Here is a 22,352-nt window from a genome sequence, read left to right as displayed (position 1 = left end):
CTTACTTTCGAGAATCTTCTACAACTTTGGAGAACAGGCGAGAGTTTCGCAATACATATTTAACTGTATAAGTTATGTATGTTTCTAAATATAAATTTAATCTAAACAAACGACTATATTTAAATAAATATATATTAACAAATTCGTTATAGTTTATTCTATATAAATTATTACATGGGGTATTTTAGAAGTATTGTAGTATTTCTCAAAACCTGAAGGTTATTTCTAAAAAAGCAACCGTTTCCAGCAAAACAGCTTAGCCAGAAAACAAATAAAATTGATTCAGTTGAGTCAACTAAGTACTATTATTTCTGATTGAATGAATTTGTGTCATCGGAATCTCGTATATCTCAAAATTTTGTCTTCACAAGAAAAGCCTAATGGGAATATTATTGGTTGAATTTCGATTTGGTTCTGTGTTAGAGTTTTTTTCTACGCTGATAAACCAGAAAAAACGACGCTGTATACAGGAGTGACGTCTAAAATATTGTGCTTGAATGTAAATCTGTAATAAAAATGTGCATGTTTAAATTTACTACGATAAATATACCAGAACCATCTTGAGTTTTATGATAATATAAAAACTTCTGTTTACCAAGTGTTCTGAGTATTGTTTAGTGAAGCCTCTTTGTTCTAAAATATTTTACTTATTTTCTTCTTAGGAAATCCATAGCTGTTAAAACATTATTAAAATCTTAACATACGAAATGTTTCAACCCATGCGAACAGTTTCTGAAACATGTGCAGTGGATACAAATTTTGGAAAACAATCCTATCATGGTATTGTTTTTTTAAATTAGAAGCTTGCTTATATAAGCATACTTCGGAGATTGATCTTAACGTTTATGAATAACAGTTCCTTGTTTTCTCTAAACCTCTGAGCACTCGGAAAGTTTTCCTAGAACTACCTAAAAAATGGAATTAAAAAAAAGTGATAACAGTACAGAAACAACCTATCACTTCAGATTGCAGATCAATCCAAAGATATTCCTCAGAAGTAAAAAAAAAAAAAGTGGTTTTACTTCGCATGCTTCTGGCGGAAACAATTACGCCCTTTCAGCCAAAGTCGACCAATAAGTGTCACCATAGTGATAATATAGTTTTAAGGAATCGTTTAGATACGTACTTGAAACAAATACTACAAGCAGTTTGTATATTCGTATGTACATCTTAAAGATTTATTTAAAATTACTATATGGTGAAGTAAACCTGACTGAAAACACCATAGAATTTATATGTTCGTTGTTGTTTTTTTAGCACATTGCAATGCTTTTGATGCATGTATAATAAATACAATGTCAGACAGGAATTATTCTTCGTTAATAGTTTTGAATATTAATTATATGAAAACATACATCTAACGAGGAAAAATCATATAACATACTGCTTATTACATATTATTTTAGGTTTGTTTGTTTGTTAGTAGTTATGCACAAACCTACACAATGGACTATCTGTGCTCTGCCCACCACGGGTATCGAAACCTGGTTTCTAGCGTTGTAAGTCCGCAGACATACCGCTGTGCCACTGGGGGAGTCTTTACTTTAGGAATATATTATTAGGTGTGTCGGTGTGGGATTAATTATTTCTCTGGTCGCATGTAATATTATTAAAGTTTAAAGTAGTTTTGATAGTTCTTTGTCACACACATATATATTACTATTGTTATTATTATTATTTGTAACAAATAACGCTCATGAGTTAACAGTTTTAGCATTTGAAACATCTATATTTTTTCCTTAAATGTGTTACATAAATTGCAGGCTAATATGAATAACTATCGTAACAACAATAATATATATGTACTGGAAAAACCGTGAAAAAAACTAATTCGGAAAATTTAGTTACTGACTCAATATTTCAGCATTGAAGTTTGCCACTTCAATAGGCTCAATGTTTGTTCAAACAAGAAGATAGTCTCAGATCTCAAAATAAAAAAGTTTAAGTAGACAGAAAGAAGTCTAGTTTAGATTTATTATAATACTGGAACAGATTACTTTCAAAAAACATAATTTTAGCAAAATGTTGTGTTCATTTGTTTAGCTATTGGGCAAGGCAGTATAGAATATTTGAATTGTTTCATAGACTACCAAGTTTTATTTCTCAATAAGTCCCTGAGTCACCTACCAATCTCAAAATAATTTTGTTAAAGCCTGACAGGTGAAGATTTTATTTGCACGTATGTCTTTATATGTTTTCAAATCGAAAAAAAAACAACTGAGTATTGAGTTTTCCAGTCATAATTAGCAATGGGATTTCTTCCTTTTCTAGTGATACGGATTGTAATATGAAATATAGTCACTCATTTGTAATAACAAACACGATCCCTAGACAAACTGTGAACTACAGTCAGCAACGAGTTTTATCAGCTCTCATTCAACCTAGAAATATCATAGGAAATGCTATATGTTCTTGATATAGTATTTCCTGTCTAACATTAGTAAATATGCTTATTAACAATTCGTATTACTGAAAATTTTGTAAGTAACATTTGATGTTATGAATATGATTGTAGTTAATATGGCTGCAAGTTAGAATTGGCACTGAAATTGAAAACATTTTCGAGTTTTTATGGGAGCACTTGATGGCTGTAGCAGGAAACTGTGAAATACTTATCTATCTAAATTTATAGCAAAGGGCCAGCAAAAACAATACGCAGCAACTTAACATAAGCAAACGGAAATAATAATTGTTCGTTTTCAGTCTTTTTGTTTTGTGTATTTCTTTTGGATATTTGAAAAAAAATCGGCACGAGTTCTAACTACGCATATCCGTCTCTAGTTTTATACTAATAGACATAGCGAAGACAGTTAATCAGCAGCACCTACCGCCAACCGTTGGTTACTCTAATTGAAAAAATTGAATTTTGTGAGACACCGAAAACTCATTGAGTTTAGTTGCCAAGAATTTAAGCAGAAAAGCACACATTTAGTCACAAGGCCGAGTGTGCACATGGTTATAATAAAAAGCTAACTTTTTGTTTCACTAATATAAATGTAGCATATTGGTATATCGAACATAAAAACACAAACCATATTTCATTTAACGGGAAACGAGTTCAGATGTACTCGTCCAGCTTTAAAATCATCAAGAAAACTTGTACACACACAGTGACGCTTGTTTACTTAAAGAATATGAGTAACCGCGACTTGAGAAAAGTCAAATATTGCCCTTTGGTTCCAGGCTGCTTCCCGTAGAGAGTTAACCTTTGCATTTGACCTTAAGTTCTCGTTTGCCGTTGCGGAGTGATTGGTCACATATGTAATCAACAGTTTCCTAGTCGGGGTAACCATTCCGGATCCCCAAATCCGGGTCTTTTAGTTTTTCAGAAGCATTTGTGATGTTAAGAAGCAGGTAGGCATAGCTGATTTGTTATTTATATATATATTTTCATAGTAGGCCATCATTCAGGACAATTCTGCTGTCGCTATGATTCGTTTAAAATTATTTACATGCGTTGGAGCCCTGCTGTTGGAACACTCTGATTTCCTCTTTTATTTTACCGTCCAACTCCAATGGAGTAGCATTTATTTTTCCTGCTCTCAGTAAATCATCAGCTACTACGTTTCTTGTTCATCAATGTGTTCCGTATTATATTATGTATTTGAAAGGCTGTATCCATTCAACAATCTTTGCTTAAACAGCGGTAAGATTTCCTACACAACTGCATAATTGCAGTGTTATCAGTATGAACGATATTCAAAAAAGTATGTTCTCCATGATTTAAAGTATTAGTAAAATACTTGCTTTATTTCAGTAATTTTATTGCATATTCTAGATATTTACTTCTCCGATCTATATCTTTGCTGTATACCAAAATATTATTGAACTGAACAGATTCTGAACGATCGATAATAACAGAAAATAAATCATTCATAGCTCGTAGAAAAATCGTTCTGGCTTTGACTGGTACAACTCACATTACGACAAATTCGTAATGTCTGAACTTCATACGAAAAACTGAATTTGGTAGATCCTCATTTTTCATTTGAATTTGCCAATACCCACTTCACAGATCAATTTTGAGAAATATTTTGGCTTTGGACAACTGATGGGAGTAATGGAGATCTACACATACGAGACCGTTTTAAACCAAGTTGCCTGAGATCTAAACATAGTCCGAGAATAGCATCCTATGCCGCTACGAATAAGTAGGGTTAATAAGAATAACGTTTTATATCTTTCTCACTAATAAATATTCAAGTTATTTTCTGAGTTATGCTTTTTACTCTTTAGTTAACCTATATACAAAGATCAAGCCTAGGGTTTAGCTGATGGAGTTAACTCTATCCTATTCTTAATTCTGATTCCAAAAGTGATTTACAAGGAATATCATCTGGGAAGACTTCCTTAAGGGTCATAATTAACAAAATGTTTAATTATTCTGCCCCCAGTGGCACAGCGGTATGTCTGTGGGCTTAAAACGCTAGATATCGGGTTTCGATACCTGTGGATACCATTATATAACTTTTTGTTTAATTACAAACAGGCAAACAAATAATTTTTCTGATACTCTTTGGTTCAAAAAGGAAAATTGCAACTCCTGTGAAGCCCAAAACAAAATCTAACAGGTTTTTTTTATTGGTGTATCCTTTTATCAATAAAATTGGAGGCTTATTTTCATTTTGTACTGAGAAATTTGCTTATTTTAAGTTTTAAGCAAATGTATGAAAGTTTTCAAAACTAAAAGGGTAAAAGAAATATTTTATCAACTAACCCAAACCGTTACTATTTGCAATCTCCAATTATGGAGATTGTGTACACCGACGACCTTATGAAAATGGAAACGGTTAGCATAAATCCACAAAGTTTATCATTCAAGGTAAAAGATTTAATGGATCGTGGTTGGAAATTGTTGGTGTTAAACGTTACCTCCTAGCGAATCTTAACAACAGAACAAGAAGTAGTGACATATGATGACATACATGCAGCAACAGATGTCATATAGTTCCAATTGTCCATTTAAAGAAAGCACCCTTTTAAGAAATATAATTATAGATTTGACTTCAAACTTTCTTGCTTCTGTCAAAGCGTTATTTAGAGTTTCAGAATCTCGATATATTATTTCTATTTTCATAAAATCCGGTCTAGCGCCGTATATAAAATGGTATATTCTGCCTTTTATAAGTATGTTGAGGATATTTAGTGGAGAACATCTGAAATTAAAAGTGTACGGCTCGAAGTCTTGTTTTTGTCTTAATTCAACCAATTTCAAATGACTCTGACAAATAGCAACCTTTTCTTCAAACTAATTAATTGTCCTTGATCCAAATGATGACCATAATAGTGATGGTTGATCCTTGTGTATGTCCCTGTAATTCATGAGCCAATTTAAAGATTATTCTTCCAGGTAGATCCAAACTAGGTTTCGCGTGATAAAAGCTACTTTTTTTAACTACAGACTCACGTTTTCATCTGATCGACTTCTAAACTCTGGTTAATTTAGTTTGCTTCACGAGTTCGAAGAAAATTCAATATCCCTATGTTGTCAACAGGTTCTTTAAATGTCATATTTCTTTGAAGTATTTTGTAGATTTGATTAAGTTGAAGATAGAAAGATTTATCAGGCTGTTTTGCCTGGCAGTGTCCATCTTCTACTGATGCTATCCGAAAACTCGAACGATTGTTCTTAAAAAATAAATAAATCTTCTTTGAAATTTCATGAATGACGCCCTCAAAATTACTAGTCTTCAGTCTCGAATAAAACTATGGCTTACCTACTATGCACCCAATGATGCGTATTAACTTCAACACCGAAGATCTTGGAATTCAATCATTCACACTTGCGCAGGTGAATTTGATTTCCACAAATGAAGTGACTCAAACCACATTCTGCTATCAATAAATGTTCTGTAACTCACTGAGTTTAGTAGTCAAGGAGAGACAAGTAGACAAAATGCATTTGTTTACAAGCTGTATGTATAAGTGTATCAAAGGCATTAACTTTTTCTTTCTCATAAAAAGTAACATACCGGTTTAATAAACACAATAACACACATCACATAATATAAAATGAAAAACAAATATAATAGCACTTCACACAGCGAAGCAGGTTTATATGCAGAATACGAGTTACCAAGACTTGATGAAAAACGAACTGATGGAAGAAAGGTAAAATCTGGATGAACTAATGTAACACGTATCCGTGAAAGTATATCTAACAAATTTGGCTGTCGCCGTACAACGCAACCACAGTCTTAAAGTGAGTGAATAAGTTAAGTTGTGTGATGAAGAAGAATAAGTTTAGTTGTGTGATGAAGAAGAATAAGTTCCGTTGTGTGATGAAAGAATATGCTCAGTTGTGTGATGAAGAAGAATATGTTCAGTTGTGTGATGAAGAAGAATAAATTCAGTTATGTGATGAAGAAGAATAAGTTCCGTTGTGTGATGAAGAAGAATATGTTTAGTTGTGGGATGAAGAAGAATAAGTTCAGTTATGTGATGAAGAAGAATAAGTTCAGTTGTGTGATGAAGAACAATAGGTTCAGTTATGCGATGAAGAAGAAGTAATAAACTTATGTAAAGCTTTTCTTATGATGTTTCCCACAGGAAGAAGAATTCACTGACACGTGATCTTGTCATTGTTGTCTTTGTAATGAAATCACGTTCATCAGGCCAGATAGACTAAATTAGATATAATTCTTTGAGAGAAGTTATATAAGTTTCTGTAGAGCTCAAGGGCTTCTAGCTTGATAAAACAGCTTAGAACATCTACCTGTAGGACTTAAATTATTAAGAAAACTTATACTGACAGAATAAATTACTCAGACGAATGCCTAAATGAATTAGACGTAGCAATATAGCAGAATTTGTATGCAACATCTCACGAAACATTCACACAAAGCTTAAGCCCGTAGCGTGAAAACACATACAATATGCTAGAGGCTGCAAGAAGTAGCATTTAAAAAAATGATCAAGTGTAAATTAACATTGCCGGCTCAGCAAGGATATTATTTGACTGAATCCGAAGAAGTTTGACCCTCGTCGTAGATAATAGATTAAAATATCATCTTGGAACATCCAGAGATGGGATATGCTCTTCGAAGATAAGGGAGCAGAGTAGATTAAAGAAAATTTTAGCCAAGGTAAAACAAAAGTTAAATTATCATCGGTAGCATCCAGTAAAAAATGAAGAGTAAATCATAGACAAGAAATTTAAGAATATCGGGCATTTGTGTTTAATGAAGTAATATGGCCGACTGCGCTGAGATTTTCATGATATGTAAAGGAAAACTACTTATGGAATGAGCTCCATATAAGTTATCTAGCTTAGGTAAAAGTAAGTCTTATTTGAAAAATAAACTGGATTTATGAAACTCAAAACCACTAAATATATGTAAAATTGATCAAATTAATTCAATAAACGAAATTTTCTTTCTCAAGAATATTTTGGTGCCAAATAAAATCTTTAAATTTCACATTTTCTACAATTTAATAAAAATATTTAGAAGAAAAAATATGCTTAGAATCACTTTCTTAACAGTATCTGCAATGATAAAGTGAAAATAATAATGAGAAATACTGAAGTGATAATTGTTAACATATGTACAGTTATATGTATGGAGAATTCTAAATACTTCTTTGTAAAGACAGCTAATTACTTATATAAGTCTTCAAATTACCTTATTTTCTTTAGTATACAATATCCAGAAGTGATTAAATATTCAGTATATTTGATTCATCTTTCATGTTTTAGTTAGAAATAATTAAATATTCAATATATTTCATTACTTTTCATGTCCTAATCAGCATGATAGCAACAAATATGTACAAGGTCTTTGTTAACAAATTTTATAGATCTTAAAAATGTTCCCACTTCAATAATTTCAATATACTATAATATTTTTATAAATATTTATTAACTCGGAAATAAGTAAGATTTACAGTGTTTTCACATGCAAATATAATTATATTATAGGTTTCAGAAAAGTTTATTGCAAGCATATACTGCAGTGCACTTACATTTACTATAATCGAACACTTGTATTGTCAGAATTCATCAAACTGGAATACATCGATAAGATACAAACTATTCTAATTATTCAATAATATACCAGACTCTTCGACGATTGAGGTCAACTCTGTCAACGATAAAGTAATGATTATTTATTAGTTTTGTTTATTGTAAAACACAAAGCTACACAATGAATTATCCGTGCTCTGCCCAATGCGGATATCTAAACTTGATTTTTAAGCGTTATAAGTCCATATTCTTACAGCTGAACCACCTGGGAGCAAGTACTGAATAAAATCAGGTACTAATTGAAAGTAAAATACAAATAAATACCAGAAGATTTGAAACGTAAATATCGTATGTACAGGGAAAACAAATTTTAAATTCAGAGCATGCAATATCATGTGGATATAAATAAAAATAATATAGAATTATTGATTAAAGAGAAAAGCAGAAACAAATAAAAACGGTTACAAACCAGAGTACTTTAATCAATAAAAATTAAGCAAAGGTCGAAATATTAAAAGAATATGAGTTTCACATTGGTATTAAAACAATTCCGTAAAAAATGGCAAATATTAATAATTAAATATTTATTAGATTTAAAGCTAAAATATAAGATAAAACAATAGAAAAAGCACCAGTGTAAAGTGGGCTTTAAAAGGGTAATATTTGAGAGGAAAGAGTAAAATATAAGATAAAACAATCGAAAAAGAACTAGTGTAAAGTGGGTTTAGAAAGAGTAATAATTGACAGGAGAGAGACGAAAAAAAAAGGAGCAAGTTGATATGGACATAAGAATCTTGAACTAGTGATAAAAATTCAAGGTTGTTGGAGGGAAGCATTGATTAAATGAACTAGGATCGATGTCTTCATTGTTATTCATACATTATTTGTTGTTTATGTATATATATTTATGTATATATATATATATGTGTGTGTGTGTGTGTGTGTGTGTGTGTTTTCTGTGTACACAGGGCTGGCATAAAATAAATTAACTAGGATCGATGTCTTCATGTCACACATTGAATATTTGTTTATATATATACATATATATGTGTATGTGTGTTTTATGTGTACACAGGGCTGACATAAAATAAGTGAACTAGGATCGAAGTCTTCAATGTCACTCATAGATTATTTGTTTATATATATACATATATATGTGTGTGTGTTTTATGTGTACACAGGGCTGACATAAATAAGTGAACTAGGATCGATGTCTTCAATGTCACTCATAGATTATTTGTTTATATATATATATATATATATACATATATGTGTGTGTGTTTTATGTGTACACAGGGCTGGCACAAAATAAGTTTGTATATAAACGAGAAAGAGGCGGGAAAATCATACAACCTACAACTTTGCTAGTTGGTGTAATTTTATCAAAAACACATGAGAAATACAAATAAGGCAAAGAAATTACCACAGCTGAATACGAAAGGTGACCTTTCCAACGCCATATAGTTTTGGTTCTTTAGGAAAAGTGGGATTATACAAAGAAAATATATCTATAAGTGTGTATTCTAGTATCTTGGTTGAGGTTTCTGATACCTCTGCGGACGTCTAACCATTTACGTTGATATTAAACTTAACGATTTTGAAACTGATATAGTGAAGTTAACTGCACTTCCCTTGATACGAACGCCCATTGACTCTAAATAAAAATTTATGGTACAATTCACTCTAGTGTCATGTGTTGCGTGATGAGTGTTTTTAACGTCGCTAATCACACTGTATTAAAGCACTTCACTATAGTGTCATGTGTTAGGTGGTGAGTGTTTTTAACGTCGTTAATCACACTGTATTAAAGCACAGAAAAGATTATCTTGTAAGATTATAAATAAAATACAAAATGGCATATAATAACCATGCAGTTTGTTTGGTCTATGATAAGTAAATAATCGCTATGAACGTCTTATATAGAAAGATTAAATATGTGTTTCATAAGTGCATAACCACGATGAAACGCCAGAGATATCAAAGAAATTCTTTAAAGTATGCAAGTGTGAAAAGTCTGATGGATAAAACCTAATTTTATGAACGAAACACAGTTCAAAGTTAACTTTTTAAGAAGTGCATAATTTTTGTATAGAAGTAGTCTTTATAATACATTTAACTTGTGTGTTAAAGACCAGTTGAGAACAGTATCGCGTAGTGGTTTGTAGTTAAATGTAAAATATTTAAATTGTGTCCCTAATTTGGCAAACGTTAACAGTTTTTCCAAGTGACTGAAGTATAACAACAAGTCTATGCTTAATATGCCACAGTATATTAAATACTCTGTAATTTAGTACACAGTATAGTATAGCGTATAATACAAATCATTAGCGCTAAAATAAAGAGTATTTATGACTATATAGCTGACAACGTACAAACCTTTTAGAACAGTTGCACATTTTTTAAAGACTGCATTGAATCATCAGATCAACGTTGCTGCGTTTGTTAGCAATGATTTCGACCGTAGTATATATATTGTTGCATTAACCAAAATGCTGAATAACTTACTTTTCAATAACAAGATATATATATCTGTTTCTATGTATATGTATACTTCAATATCAAACAGTTTGTATGTATTAACCCTGAAGAAGCTGTAAAAGCGAAACGTTCGTAGTAATAAAAAACAAATATATTTACATCTGGAGTGTAAAGGTCGTTTATCTAAACTTTTATCACAATGTGTATATAGAGAGATGGAGACATTATGTTCGCAATTTCAGCAAACGAGGGTAAGTCGAGATTTCTGTCGCTGAGATCCGACTCCAGAACACTGAATTTTCTTTTCAGCTTTATTTATTACAACAAAGTTGTCAGCTTCAGCTGCTGCATATGAATGCATTTTGAAACTTATTGAACAGAATATTATACTTGCTGTGTTAGAAGAACTTGACTCGGTATTCCCCTTTGTAGATACTTTAATATACAATGAATATCCATTATAAACCAACATTTTCGGAACTGTACGCTCAATTTGACAATTTTGTGCATATTGGTTTAATAAATATTTCATAAAACGTGTAGGTTAAATACAGAATTTCTCATAAGATTTCTTTTGTCTTTAAACATATTTCCTCAGTGGTAAGTTTACAGACTTACAACGCTAAATCCGGGGTTTGATTCCTCCGTAGTGAACATAGTAGGTAGTCCAATGTAGCTTTGGTCTAAAACAAAAAAACACAAACAATGCCTCCAATCAGCCAGCAAGGTTACGGACTTAGAGCATTAAAATTCAGGATTCAACTTCCTGAGATGAACAGAGTACAGATAGCTTATTATATAGTTTGAGCCCCCCAATGGCACAGCGGTATGTCTGCGGACTTACAACGCTAGAAACCGGGTTTCGATACCCGTGGTGGGCAGAGCACAGATAGCCCATTGTGTAGCTTTGTGCTTAACTTAAAACAAAACAAACAAATATAGTGTTGCATTAAAATCAACGAACTTTTACAGTAAATAAAAAATTATTAAGTAAATATTAAATTACATTTCTTTCAATTTTAATAAGTAACAAACTTTTTGCACATATAGTGATGAATAAGGAGATTTAAAAAAGTTCTGTTAATTTTATTGATAGCATTATCTGTGAATAATTAGATAAAATTGGGAAACCGGTACTTTGAATTTTACATTTTACAGACCCAAAGGAACCAGTATTTGTTCTTTGAATGACGCAAAACAAGAATTTGTGTTTTATTAAAAAATCAACATCTCTCTTAAGCACTGTTCAGCCACATATCCAAATAAAATATGTATAATTAGATTTAAGAATCTTTTATTCAGAGTAAACATTCATTCTTTGAATTAATTCAAATATTCATGTTACTTGAGCAGTGAATTTCTATACACTACAATAAAATAAGGCAGCAATGTTGTCTCTCTTTGAACTTACCTTTATCCCTAATCATTGTTCTAAAGTTGCCAGTTTCAATGATTAGTGATAAAGATTAATTCAAAGAGAGACTTGTAATTGGCAAGCAAAAACTGGTATAATAGCAAACTGACAGAAACTGATGTAATAGCAAACTGACAGAAACTGATGTAATAGCAAACTGACAGAAACTGATGTAATAGCAAACTGACAGAAACTGATGTAATAGCAAACTGACAGAAACTGGTGAAATAGTAAAATGACAGAAACTGGTATAATAGCAAACTGACAGAAACTGATGTAATAGCAAACTGACAGAAACTGGTGTAATAGCAATCTGGCAGAAACTGGTATAATAGTAAAATGACAGAAACTGGTATAATAGTAAAACGACATAAACTGGTATAATAGCAATCTGATAGAAACTGGTACAATACCAATCTGACAGAAACTGGTATAATAGTAAACTGACAGAAACTGGTATAATAGTAATATGACAGAAACTGGTATAATAGCAAACTGACAAAAACTGGTGAAATAGCAATCTGACAGAAACAGGTGAAATAGCAATCTGACAGAAACTGGTATAATAGTAAAATGACAGAAACTGGTATGATAGTAAACTGACAGAAACTGGTGAAATAGCAATCTGACAGAAACTGGTGAAATAGTACACTGGAGCCTAGTCGTTTCTTCTCAAATTATTATTTTATTCTAAATATGTTTAACGATAACTTTTTTCTTAAACTTTATGGTTGAAATTTTGGTCATGTTACATAGTAAAAGTACCGAATGAAATAATTAAAGAATCTCAAAAAAAAATATAGGCAAAGAAAGATATCTAGTTCATGGACGTTTCTCAAAGTTATTATTTTAAAATTATTTGCTCCTAGCGGTAAGTAAGATTTGAAGGTTCAGATACTAAAGAATAACCTATATGTTGAAGTTGAAGGATACGTTACCGAAGAATCAGGTTCAGATTACAAACCACAAATTAAATGCAAAAAAAAAGTATTTAATATAATAATATAAGCTTTTTCTACTAATTAGAGCATTGTACTGTTTCCTATAGGTAAACAAAAAACAGATAACTGCACCAATATGAGCAAAGAGCCTATTATAAATGTGATTTTAACTTTGTTTGAAATTCAAGTTTCTATGGTCCTCATTTGCTAAGGATCTGAAAATTGAAACTTTCCGATCTTTTTACTTAGAATTTTTACAGTTGAAAGATCCAAACTTCGTCTACTTCTATACTCCTGTACATTTTTTGTTTGTTTAAATACTATAAACAAACTAAAACGTGGCTACTGAAAACTTTTTATAGTAACAGTAAGTTTTAAATGGTGAGGTGCTCACTAGATTTTCGAAGAAATAACTAACTGATACCGCAGGACCTATTTTTTATCTGAAAATAAAATTCCAGTTTTTTAACAATATAAAAAGAGTTATTAACTTATACTTGCGTATATATTGTGTAAAATAATATATTAGTTATTGCTTTGCCGATTAAAATAATCTAGAACCAAATGAACCGTTTATTAAGATTATTTACGAGTAGGTCATGAACAATATTTAGACTATACAAAGAACTTATACAGTAGTGGAACGTACCTCATATGATATTTCTACTAATAAATATATATATATATTTATCATCTTATTAGCATCTGCCATTAAGCGTTGCAGTGGCCGTTCCAAAGCAAGGTTAAAGGCTTGGGTCAGTGCAAAACTGTGTTTATTCAGTGTCTCAGTCACGCCATCGATCCATCTCTTCCTGGGTCGCCCTCGTGTTTTGATTAACTTGAGCAAATTGGATATTCAGTTTCGGCTTGCAAGGGCAGTCAGATATATTTTAAGAGAAATTATAAAATCCAATTAAAGATTAGTTTAGAGTTACACGTTAAATGTGTGTATATTATTCTTTTAGTTTATAATAGATTAAAATCTTACATACGTGTAACTAGGCTTTAAATTAGGGTACGATAGAGAGGTTGAATTGCATTTTATATGAATAGAGTGATGTATCAACGTAGCAGTAAACCTTGCCACCACGGATGACATATAAAGCTCCTGTACATCTTGTTCACAACTAATTTAAGATATTGATGTGTAATGACACTACATTTAGCTAGAGTTTAGAAAGCATTTCCGAAGGACAGTATCTCAGAGGGAGATGGTAAATGATATTATGCACCAGGATATAATATTTCGGAAAAGGGACACTGACACATTGAAACGGAAAAACATCGCTGAGCAGAGCATGTAGGACAGCAATGTCTTTAAAGCCACATCTCACCTGGAGCAGCGTTTTCATATTGTAAAGCAAAGGCTATAGTTACAAAACGATCTAGAAAAATGATTGTGGTTAGGCTGAGCGTATATTTTCTTACCGTAACAAAATCATAGTAAACAAGTATTTGATTCTGACAAATTCTCAGAAGTTCCTAGACACACCTTGCAATAAGCTGATGTTTCAATGAGATGAATGACCAAATAGGCTAGAATCACAACAATCACCTTCAATGACAAACCTACAGAATCACTGAACAGCTAGTATAAGCTTTTTCTTTTTATCTGATTAAGCATAATTTGAAATATTTCCAAGATGGGTATTACAAGTCTGACTTCTTCGTCTTATTTTACAGAGCCAAGTTAAAATGAGAGTTGCAGTTTCGGCTAAAAGTGCATTATCATGGCCATCAGAAAAATTGCGATCGGCGATAGCTGAAGACCTTTAAAAGCAACAAAGGTGTAGAAGATCACTTAAAAAAGTATTACACTTGGACTTCTAATTAACTTGCAGCCGCCATTTAATTGATTATATACTTTGATTTTTTTATATATTTTTTGTAAATATTAAGGTATTGGACTACATTTTTATAAGGTGAGCCTGAACTATCTATGGTTTTTTATGTAAGGAAGGAGATACTTTAGCATAGATTTCGAAGATATATAATTAAAAATTCAAGTGAAAGACTTTAAATTAATCGATGTTGCTTTTACGACAACTTACTTTTCGCATTTTTTTAATCATTTAAACAGTTTTAAACCTAACGCAATCTCACAGAGAAGAATCGTATTTGGATAAATGTTTTTAGTATACATGTCTGGTACTTAAATATGTAGAATTGTGGGGCAAATTTCTTTGCTTTGTCGGATTTTGCCTAAAGCTATACTAGGACTTCTGTGATAGTCGCCCTTGGTTTTGAAGTGATATAAAGAGGAAAGACATCAACATCACTCACCGTCCTAATCTTGCAGACAGAATAGTGATATTTGATTGCCACCCTTATAACGCACCTGCGTCCCACAACTAAACAGCGCGATTTTCATTTCTTTACATTTTTTTTGAAGGGGTGGGGGTAGGGGTAATGGGACGAGAACCATTCTCTACACCAAGTGCATTCAACCTATTAGCAAACTTTGTTACAATTCGTTTTCTCGACTTATTACCAATTTTTTGAAAGGTAACAACTTGAAAACATAGCGTGGCTGAAGAGTTAATTAAAATATTCACTGTATTTTCACTGCACATTAAAAAAAAAACATTTAAATTAATTTCTCTGTTTCTGTTGACCATACAAATAACACTCTCCTCGGTGGCTCAGCGGTAAAATTAAAAGGTTATAAAACTAAAACCGTGGTGTGTACAGCACAGATAGCCCATTGTGTAATTTTGTGCTTAACAACAAACAAATAAGCATAAATAACGTGGGTGAGTGTTTTCAATCCCGAACCTTTGTAAGAGCAAAAAAAAAATAACAAAAAGCTTCTGTCTTTCATTAAATATTTGGTATCCAATTTTGAATTTTAGCTGTAAAAAAGTACCAAAGAATAATATATCTTATTAACGTTTTCCAGTTACATATTTCAATATGTTGTATTAGTTACGTGTACTTGCATGTTTGACATCAAAGTGCGCGAAATATATATATATACACAAAGACGTTAATTTAATCGCGAAATTATAGTTTTGTAAATTTCGGCTAAATAAGTTTAATCTTTTTTTTTTCTCAGACAAAGGATTTCGCACAGGATTTTTCTTTCTCACTAACATTACGCTGTTTTATTTACGTATTTTACTATTTTTGTTTATATTTTAGTAAAAAATTAAGAAACAACTATTTACACATTTGATACCTTTGCGAAAGTTTGGAATACCACCTGAACCATTAAACCAAAGCAATAATAATAACGTACTACTGACGCCTATGAGTTTCCAGGAGTATTAACTTCATCCAAGTACGAAGGGTACTTAATAAAAACTCGCATTTTATTCCCTCAGGGTCAAAATTTAAGGTTGCAGCCAACAAATCTTAACCAACCGCGTTGGAGATAATTTTTTAACACAATCTCTACTAAACACGCCTCATTTCATCCAGTTTTTCTTGCTTAATCATAACAGATCGATAGATGGTTTTGAGCCAATTGCATAGAGTTACTACTAGAAATATCACTTCAACAGACCAAAAGATGGGTTATCACTATATAATATTTTTCTCAAAATCTTCATTAATTACTTGCTTGCAGCAAGATATTCAAATCCAATGTTATTCATATTTGCCGCATAGAAGTATTTTCTACGACACTTAAAGTGGAAACACACATTATGTAATGCCGCTACCAGAGGATGATTAATACGATCATTTGTTGACTGAAGTTTGTTCGTATGTATATAATAATAATAATGATTAAATATTAATGTTTGTTTTGAGAACCTCTCCTATATTTAATACAAAGCTTACTAGACGTTTTTTGAGAGCGACAGTCAGACTGGATTAAATATAACACTCTTTTGGACTGTTGGGTCTTGCTTCGTGCATGTAAACGTCATAGGATAACGGTTACAAGTACTACTAAGAATTAATTAATTATTTACGTTTTCGAGATGTCAGAAATCTCAAATGTTCACGGTTATTCAACAATCTCACCTATTTAACGTTATCTACAATGAAACATCTAGCATAGCCATGAACAAGTAAAACGATTTAAATTCTAGTTCCACAGTGACGCGATATATCCGAGACTTACATTCTGCCTTCTTAAGAGTAATAACAACAAATAAAATATTCTAGCTATTGGACTGTAATGCGCTTATTTAATTTCGTTAATGCACTCTTTTAAATATTTTTCATTAACAGAATACCTTCTGACGGTGTTAAGCAAGATTGCGATGAATAGATTCAGCATACAATTAGGCTAAAACACTTATAAGAAGAAATGTTTCTTGCTCTAGACTTTTTTTCTGTTTACACAACTAAAAAGATACAGTTTAATTTTAAGTTATGTTTCAGAGTTTAAAGTCTTAATCTACTGGTATATATGGATGATGACTCTACGGTGGGCAATAAGCATTAGAAGCCACTTGACATATACATGCAGGAAGATACTTATAAAGGCACACAAATTTCGTGGATTTGATATGTTTTTTCTATGAAGTGACGTTTATGAGTAAGGCCTCTCGCTCTGTTCTACTAAAGTAAAGAACAAAGTGAGGATCACTATCAACTCAGATGGACCCCTCCGCGAGCGATAAAATCTCATGGATTTCCAACAGAGGGTAGGAACAAAAGCAGTAACATCTGCCGCTTGAAAATAGAAAGATAAATTATTTAGTTAGACATATGAAACTACACAGAGACCACCTATATACCTATCGCTTAAAAACAACAAAAACACAGGGAGTTAAGATAAAAGAGGGATTTTCAGCAACGAAACATTACTCACTTTGTCATAAAAATGACAAACGCTACAACTGAGCACGGATTATATCATATCTGATACACCTAACAAATCTCTCAAAAAATGTATTTCCACCAACTATTAATCTATCATTTTTTAAACTTTTTATACGGTATAAGCATAATACATATAATATAAACTACATCTAAACAGAACTGTAAAGGGGCTAGCATAGAGAAACATTAAAAGTAATGAATACACAGCGTGACTGATTGGTTTTATGTCACTGTTTACGTTAATTCTAATATTACTTGACAAAATTAATAGAATGATACCTCTTTATGTGTAGTCATAATACTCAACATTTGAGTGGTCTTCACTCAAAATGCCACAGCACTACTTTTTCAAATGTAGACTGCTTCTGTTGGAGTGAAAAAAAAATTGTATTTTCTTTTTTTTTTTAATTAACGTTAGTATGCCTCAAAAATAGCTAAACTACTTGACAAGTTTGACTACAATTCGTAGACGAACACCAAGTAAATTGAATTAGCAGGCAGTGCAAGTGATTTAAATGATATAGCAATATGCTTAGTTTAAATATAAGCTCCGGTAAGAGAATAGGATTATTAAAGCAGAATTGTTTAGACCTCAAATCTAAATATTGAGTGAGGAGAGACAGTGGCTTGAATAACACAACATCAAAGCTACAAATCTCCAATCGGTCACCTATTTTCATTACTATATGCCAATCTAGTATTAATGCAGTACTGCTGTTACTATGGTTGTTAAATTGCTCCTCGATACCAAGTGAATTTATCGTGTATTTGTTGTTATATATATAATTCGAATTCAAGTAATTTCAGGATTATACGTTAATTTTCACATCAATGAATTATGTCAGTAGGAACTCAAGTAAAACATAATTAACCGAGAAATTAATTGGTTATGAGGTCGGAGTTCAAACAAAAGATGGAAAGATATCGTTGAGACTACAGGACTCATTTAACGCCCTCTATATGTGAATATAAATCGTTTGTTTATTAGTTGGCAGACATAATGACAATTTTAGTGTGTGAAAAGAAACATTACCCTCGAGTTAGTATGTTACAATTATAAACAACTGCATCCAATCTGAGAAAAAAGAAATGGAAGAGCAAAATTGTGAATAATTAAAAACAGGAGGATGAATTAGTTTAAGGAAACAGATTTTTAATCAATATTTTCAATGTAGAAAGTTATCACTATTTCTTATTGACGGTGTTGGTAAAACTGAAAATTGGATGGCTGAGTTCAGAAATTAACATACTACTAGAAGCATATTACTGAATATCACAGGTTGAAGAAGTCGAAGTAATCTAGAAACCCTCTATGCATTTTTCGGGTATGCAACACTTGGTTATGTGTTAAATAAATAACTTTATCAGGTAAGCAAATATTATGCAGTGTGTGTTATTGGAAAAATATCTACTTTGATCTTTAAATTAGTTATTTAAAATATTCTATTTATAGTGTACAGTTTTTGAAAAACAAGGAACCATATTAGAGCATGAGGTGTTGTTTAAAGAGTTTGTTGAATATCTTAACACACAGAGATATTAAAACATCTAAACATCAGGTTATTGGGAAACCAGAAAGCGTAACTAATACAGAAAAATCCAGTCCTAAGAGACACGAGCCCCAGTAGCGAACACAAACAGCTGGAGGACGTCACACGATGGAAAATCTGGTTTCTGAAACTATTGTCTTTTTCTATCTAGAGAATAGTGAGACTTTGGCTAATAGATAGTGAAAATGTCTGATAATAGCCATGCACACCAGACATAAACAGCATATTGCCTTATAATACAAATATTAGTTAAATAGTTATATCAAATATTTTTTAGCACACGTCAAACTCTAAGTAATTAAAGACCTTACAAACTACTGTAAATTACCAATAACAAACTGTCTTCACAAAATTGTATATAAGTTAATTACTTTATTTTGGTAAGAAAGTTCTACTTTGCTTATATTCAAAATTTTTTCATACTGGTTAAGAAACATGAAGACCGAGCATCATTTAATTATTTAAACAATATATTGGTGACAATATACTACAACATTGCCAAATTAAGATATAATAATACTAATTTAAAAAAACTTTGACTAAGCATTAATGTCAATGTTCTAAGGGTTCATTTAAGACTTTCTTCTTCTTCCAAATATTTTTCAATCGACCATTTCTCGGCGGATTGACTTGAAACTCGGTAGGATTATACCTTAGATATTTTTGGGTTTTTATTTGGTTTATAACGGTTCTGTTATACAGATCCAATAGATGCAAAAATGGGGGATATGCCTATTTTTGATCATTCTAGAAAGGTCAAAAAGTTAAACTCTAAGGGTCTTGGTCAATTAATTAGCCATATTTCGACCAATTTACGTGGGATTTTGTACAAAGATACTCTCTTCGAATCCCAAACGGAGATTTAGACAATTTTGAACTTTGTCTTTTGCTCATTTTTCTAGCCGGAAAGCATTTATTTTGTATTTTCGTGAACTATTCATGTGTATGTCAACCAACTTACATGGGATTTGGTACAAAGATACTTTCTTACATGTCCCAAGCAGTGATATAGATAATTGTCGATTTATCTGGGTTTCACGTTTTTTTGGTGTCAAAATTAGCCATGTTGGGATTACATGGTGGAGACATGCTGCACTTGCCCGCGAATGCTGGCCTCTAATTTTGTCTTAATTTCGTACAAAGCTATTCGAAAGCTATCTTCGTTAGCCGTCCATACATTGGAAGAAGTAATAGACTAGAAGGAAGGCAGCTAGTAAAAAAAGTGGGATTTACTGCCATATTATAACACCCGCATGGCTGAAATGGCGAGCATCTTTAGTAACGGGATTCAAACCCCAGCTTGCGAGTCGAGCGTTCTAACTACCATGTCATGTTGACATTAAACAGTTAAATTTTATATATTATATTACATATAGTACTATATTAGTATTGTTTATTACATAACAGTAATTATGTTTATTGTCAATATATTTCCTTGTATTTTAGAAATTTTTGTGATAGCAGACAATATTTGATTTTTTCCCTTATTTACTTTTCCACTGAATAGTAACTATTAGGTAGTCATTACAGACATTTATTAGGATATTTCTTATTTGTTTCAGTTGCCATCTTCGATTCCTCTTCTGCGTGATGACCATCAAGTTCCGTCAAAGTTGACACTAGAAATGGCTGAACGTCATCCAGAGAATAAACAGGATAAAGAAGACAAACAAATCTACAAACCTTTGGGACAAAACGGGATGAAGCCTTCTGCGGAATCTTCTGGTTATTCGGAAGTAAGCAACACTGGTGTTTAAGATAGTCAGCTCACGAGTGTTTTACGTGCCTTCTATTTAGAGGAGAAGCTGTGATTGTGTGATCTTCGTTCAGTTTTCGAGCGAACTTTGACTGAGGGGGCCATCTTTGTACAGTTAAGCTGTGTGCAGCCAAAGCTGAACGGTAGCTTATGGACTATTTTTGACGTGCCATAATTTATGTAACTGTCATTCCAGTTAAAAGGTGTGTTTTCTCGCAGAGACTGAAGAGTGTCAATTTATCAAAGTAGATATATTCGATAGGTCTATGTATAGATGGTATACGACGTCACTCTATTCGTCAGATTTCTATATATGTTGTAAAGTAATATCTTATGGCTCTACACACATTCTGGACTTCAATGGGAGTGAATACTGACGATGATATTGTATAACTAATCGAGCACAATAAATTTTACCACATAATAAATTTAATAAGATGAAAGTTCAGTTCAATTATTCATACCGATTAGAATTTGGATAGAAAAGATAGAAATGAATAAAAACCCTATAACCCGAGCGCTTTCAAAAGGTGGACGTTTCTTCTTCAGTTTGCCCCTGAAGAAGAAAGGTCCATCTTTCAAAAGAGCTCGGGTTATAGGGTTTTTATTCATTATTATCAAGACTTCTTGAACCTACGTGTTTGTCTAACATTATGACAGATGGAAAAGATTTATCCAGTAGTTACCTTGCAACAGTGAAAATCATATCAAGACGTGACATTGTTTGAGACAAGTAATAATTGCTCTCTGATTACAAAGTGATTGAAGTTGTATCAACTGGAGAAACTGTGTGTTTAGGATTATGTAATCAGCATTTCTGAAAAAACAAGAAAGTTAAGGAAGAATTTTACTTAGTTTTCTGGTGATTTTCGTACACACTCCACCTCAGGGTTAAGATGATTCAATATTGTGTAAATTAATTACTAATATTAGCACTGCAAAGGGCATTTTTAATCTTACATAATTAAAACCATTTACGATATACTAAGTTATTTTGACATGACTATGAAAAAAAATATATATCGTGTATAAATAAAATGTCATTGTTTTGTTTTAACCTAAAACATATAATTATTATATATTTCGGAAGTTTTTGATTTTTGACCGAATAATTAAACATATATTGTGTATTAATTTTAGTAGCGAAAAGAGAGCGATACCCAGTGAAAATGATCACTTAAATGGTTGTATTATATGTATCTAGCAAAATCTAAAATCAACAAAAACTTAAATGTTTTATGTTTTATTATTATTGTAATAGTATTGATTTGATTTGATTTTATGAATATTCATCTACTGCAATCAAGCATTCAGTAAAACTGCATAAAAGTGTTTTACTTGCGTATGGTACTCTCTAACATTTTATTCTTCAAGCTTTGGAAATAAAACTACTTGTCTTCAAGTAAAAAAAAAAGGTGACAACAAAAATTCTGCTTACTTACTTGTTGTAATTGTGATCAGTATTTACAAGTAT

The 22,352-nt window shown here is 31.8% G+C and overlaps 1 protein-coding gene across 2 annotated transcripts in view; it reads left to right on the top strand.

Annotated features, from left to right (window-relative positions):
- Positions 1-21,397, top strand: part of LOC106457753 (nephrin-like) — a 105,325-nt gene extending 83,928 nt beyond the window's left edge. For both annotated transcript variants that reach the window (XM_022383778.1, XM_022383777.1), the window contains exon 11: positions 20,685-21,397. In XM_022383778.1, the coding sequence (XP_022239486.1) occupies positions 20,685-20,879 (195 nt within the window). In that variant the 3' untranslated portion in view covers positions 20,880-21,397. The remainder of the gene's footprint in view (positions 1-20,684) is intronic.
- The last annotated feature ends 955 nt before the right edge of the window (positions 21,398-22,352 follow it).

The sequence above is a fragment of the Limulus polyphemus genome, unplaced genomic scaffold, assembly GCF_000517525.1.
Source record: "Limulus polyphemus unplaced genomic scaffold, Limulus_polyphemus-2.1.2 Scaffold370, whole genome shotgun sequence".
NCBI lineage: Eukaryota > Metazoa > Arthropoda > Merostomata > Xiphosura > Limulidae > Limulus > Limulus polyphemus.
This window is presented reverse-complemented; position numbering and strand designations above follow the sequence as displayed.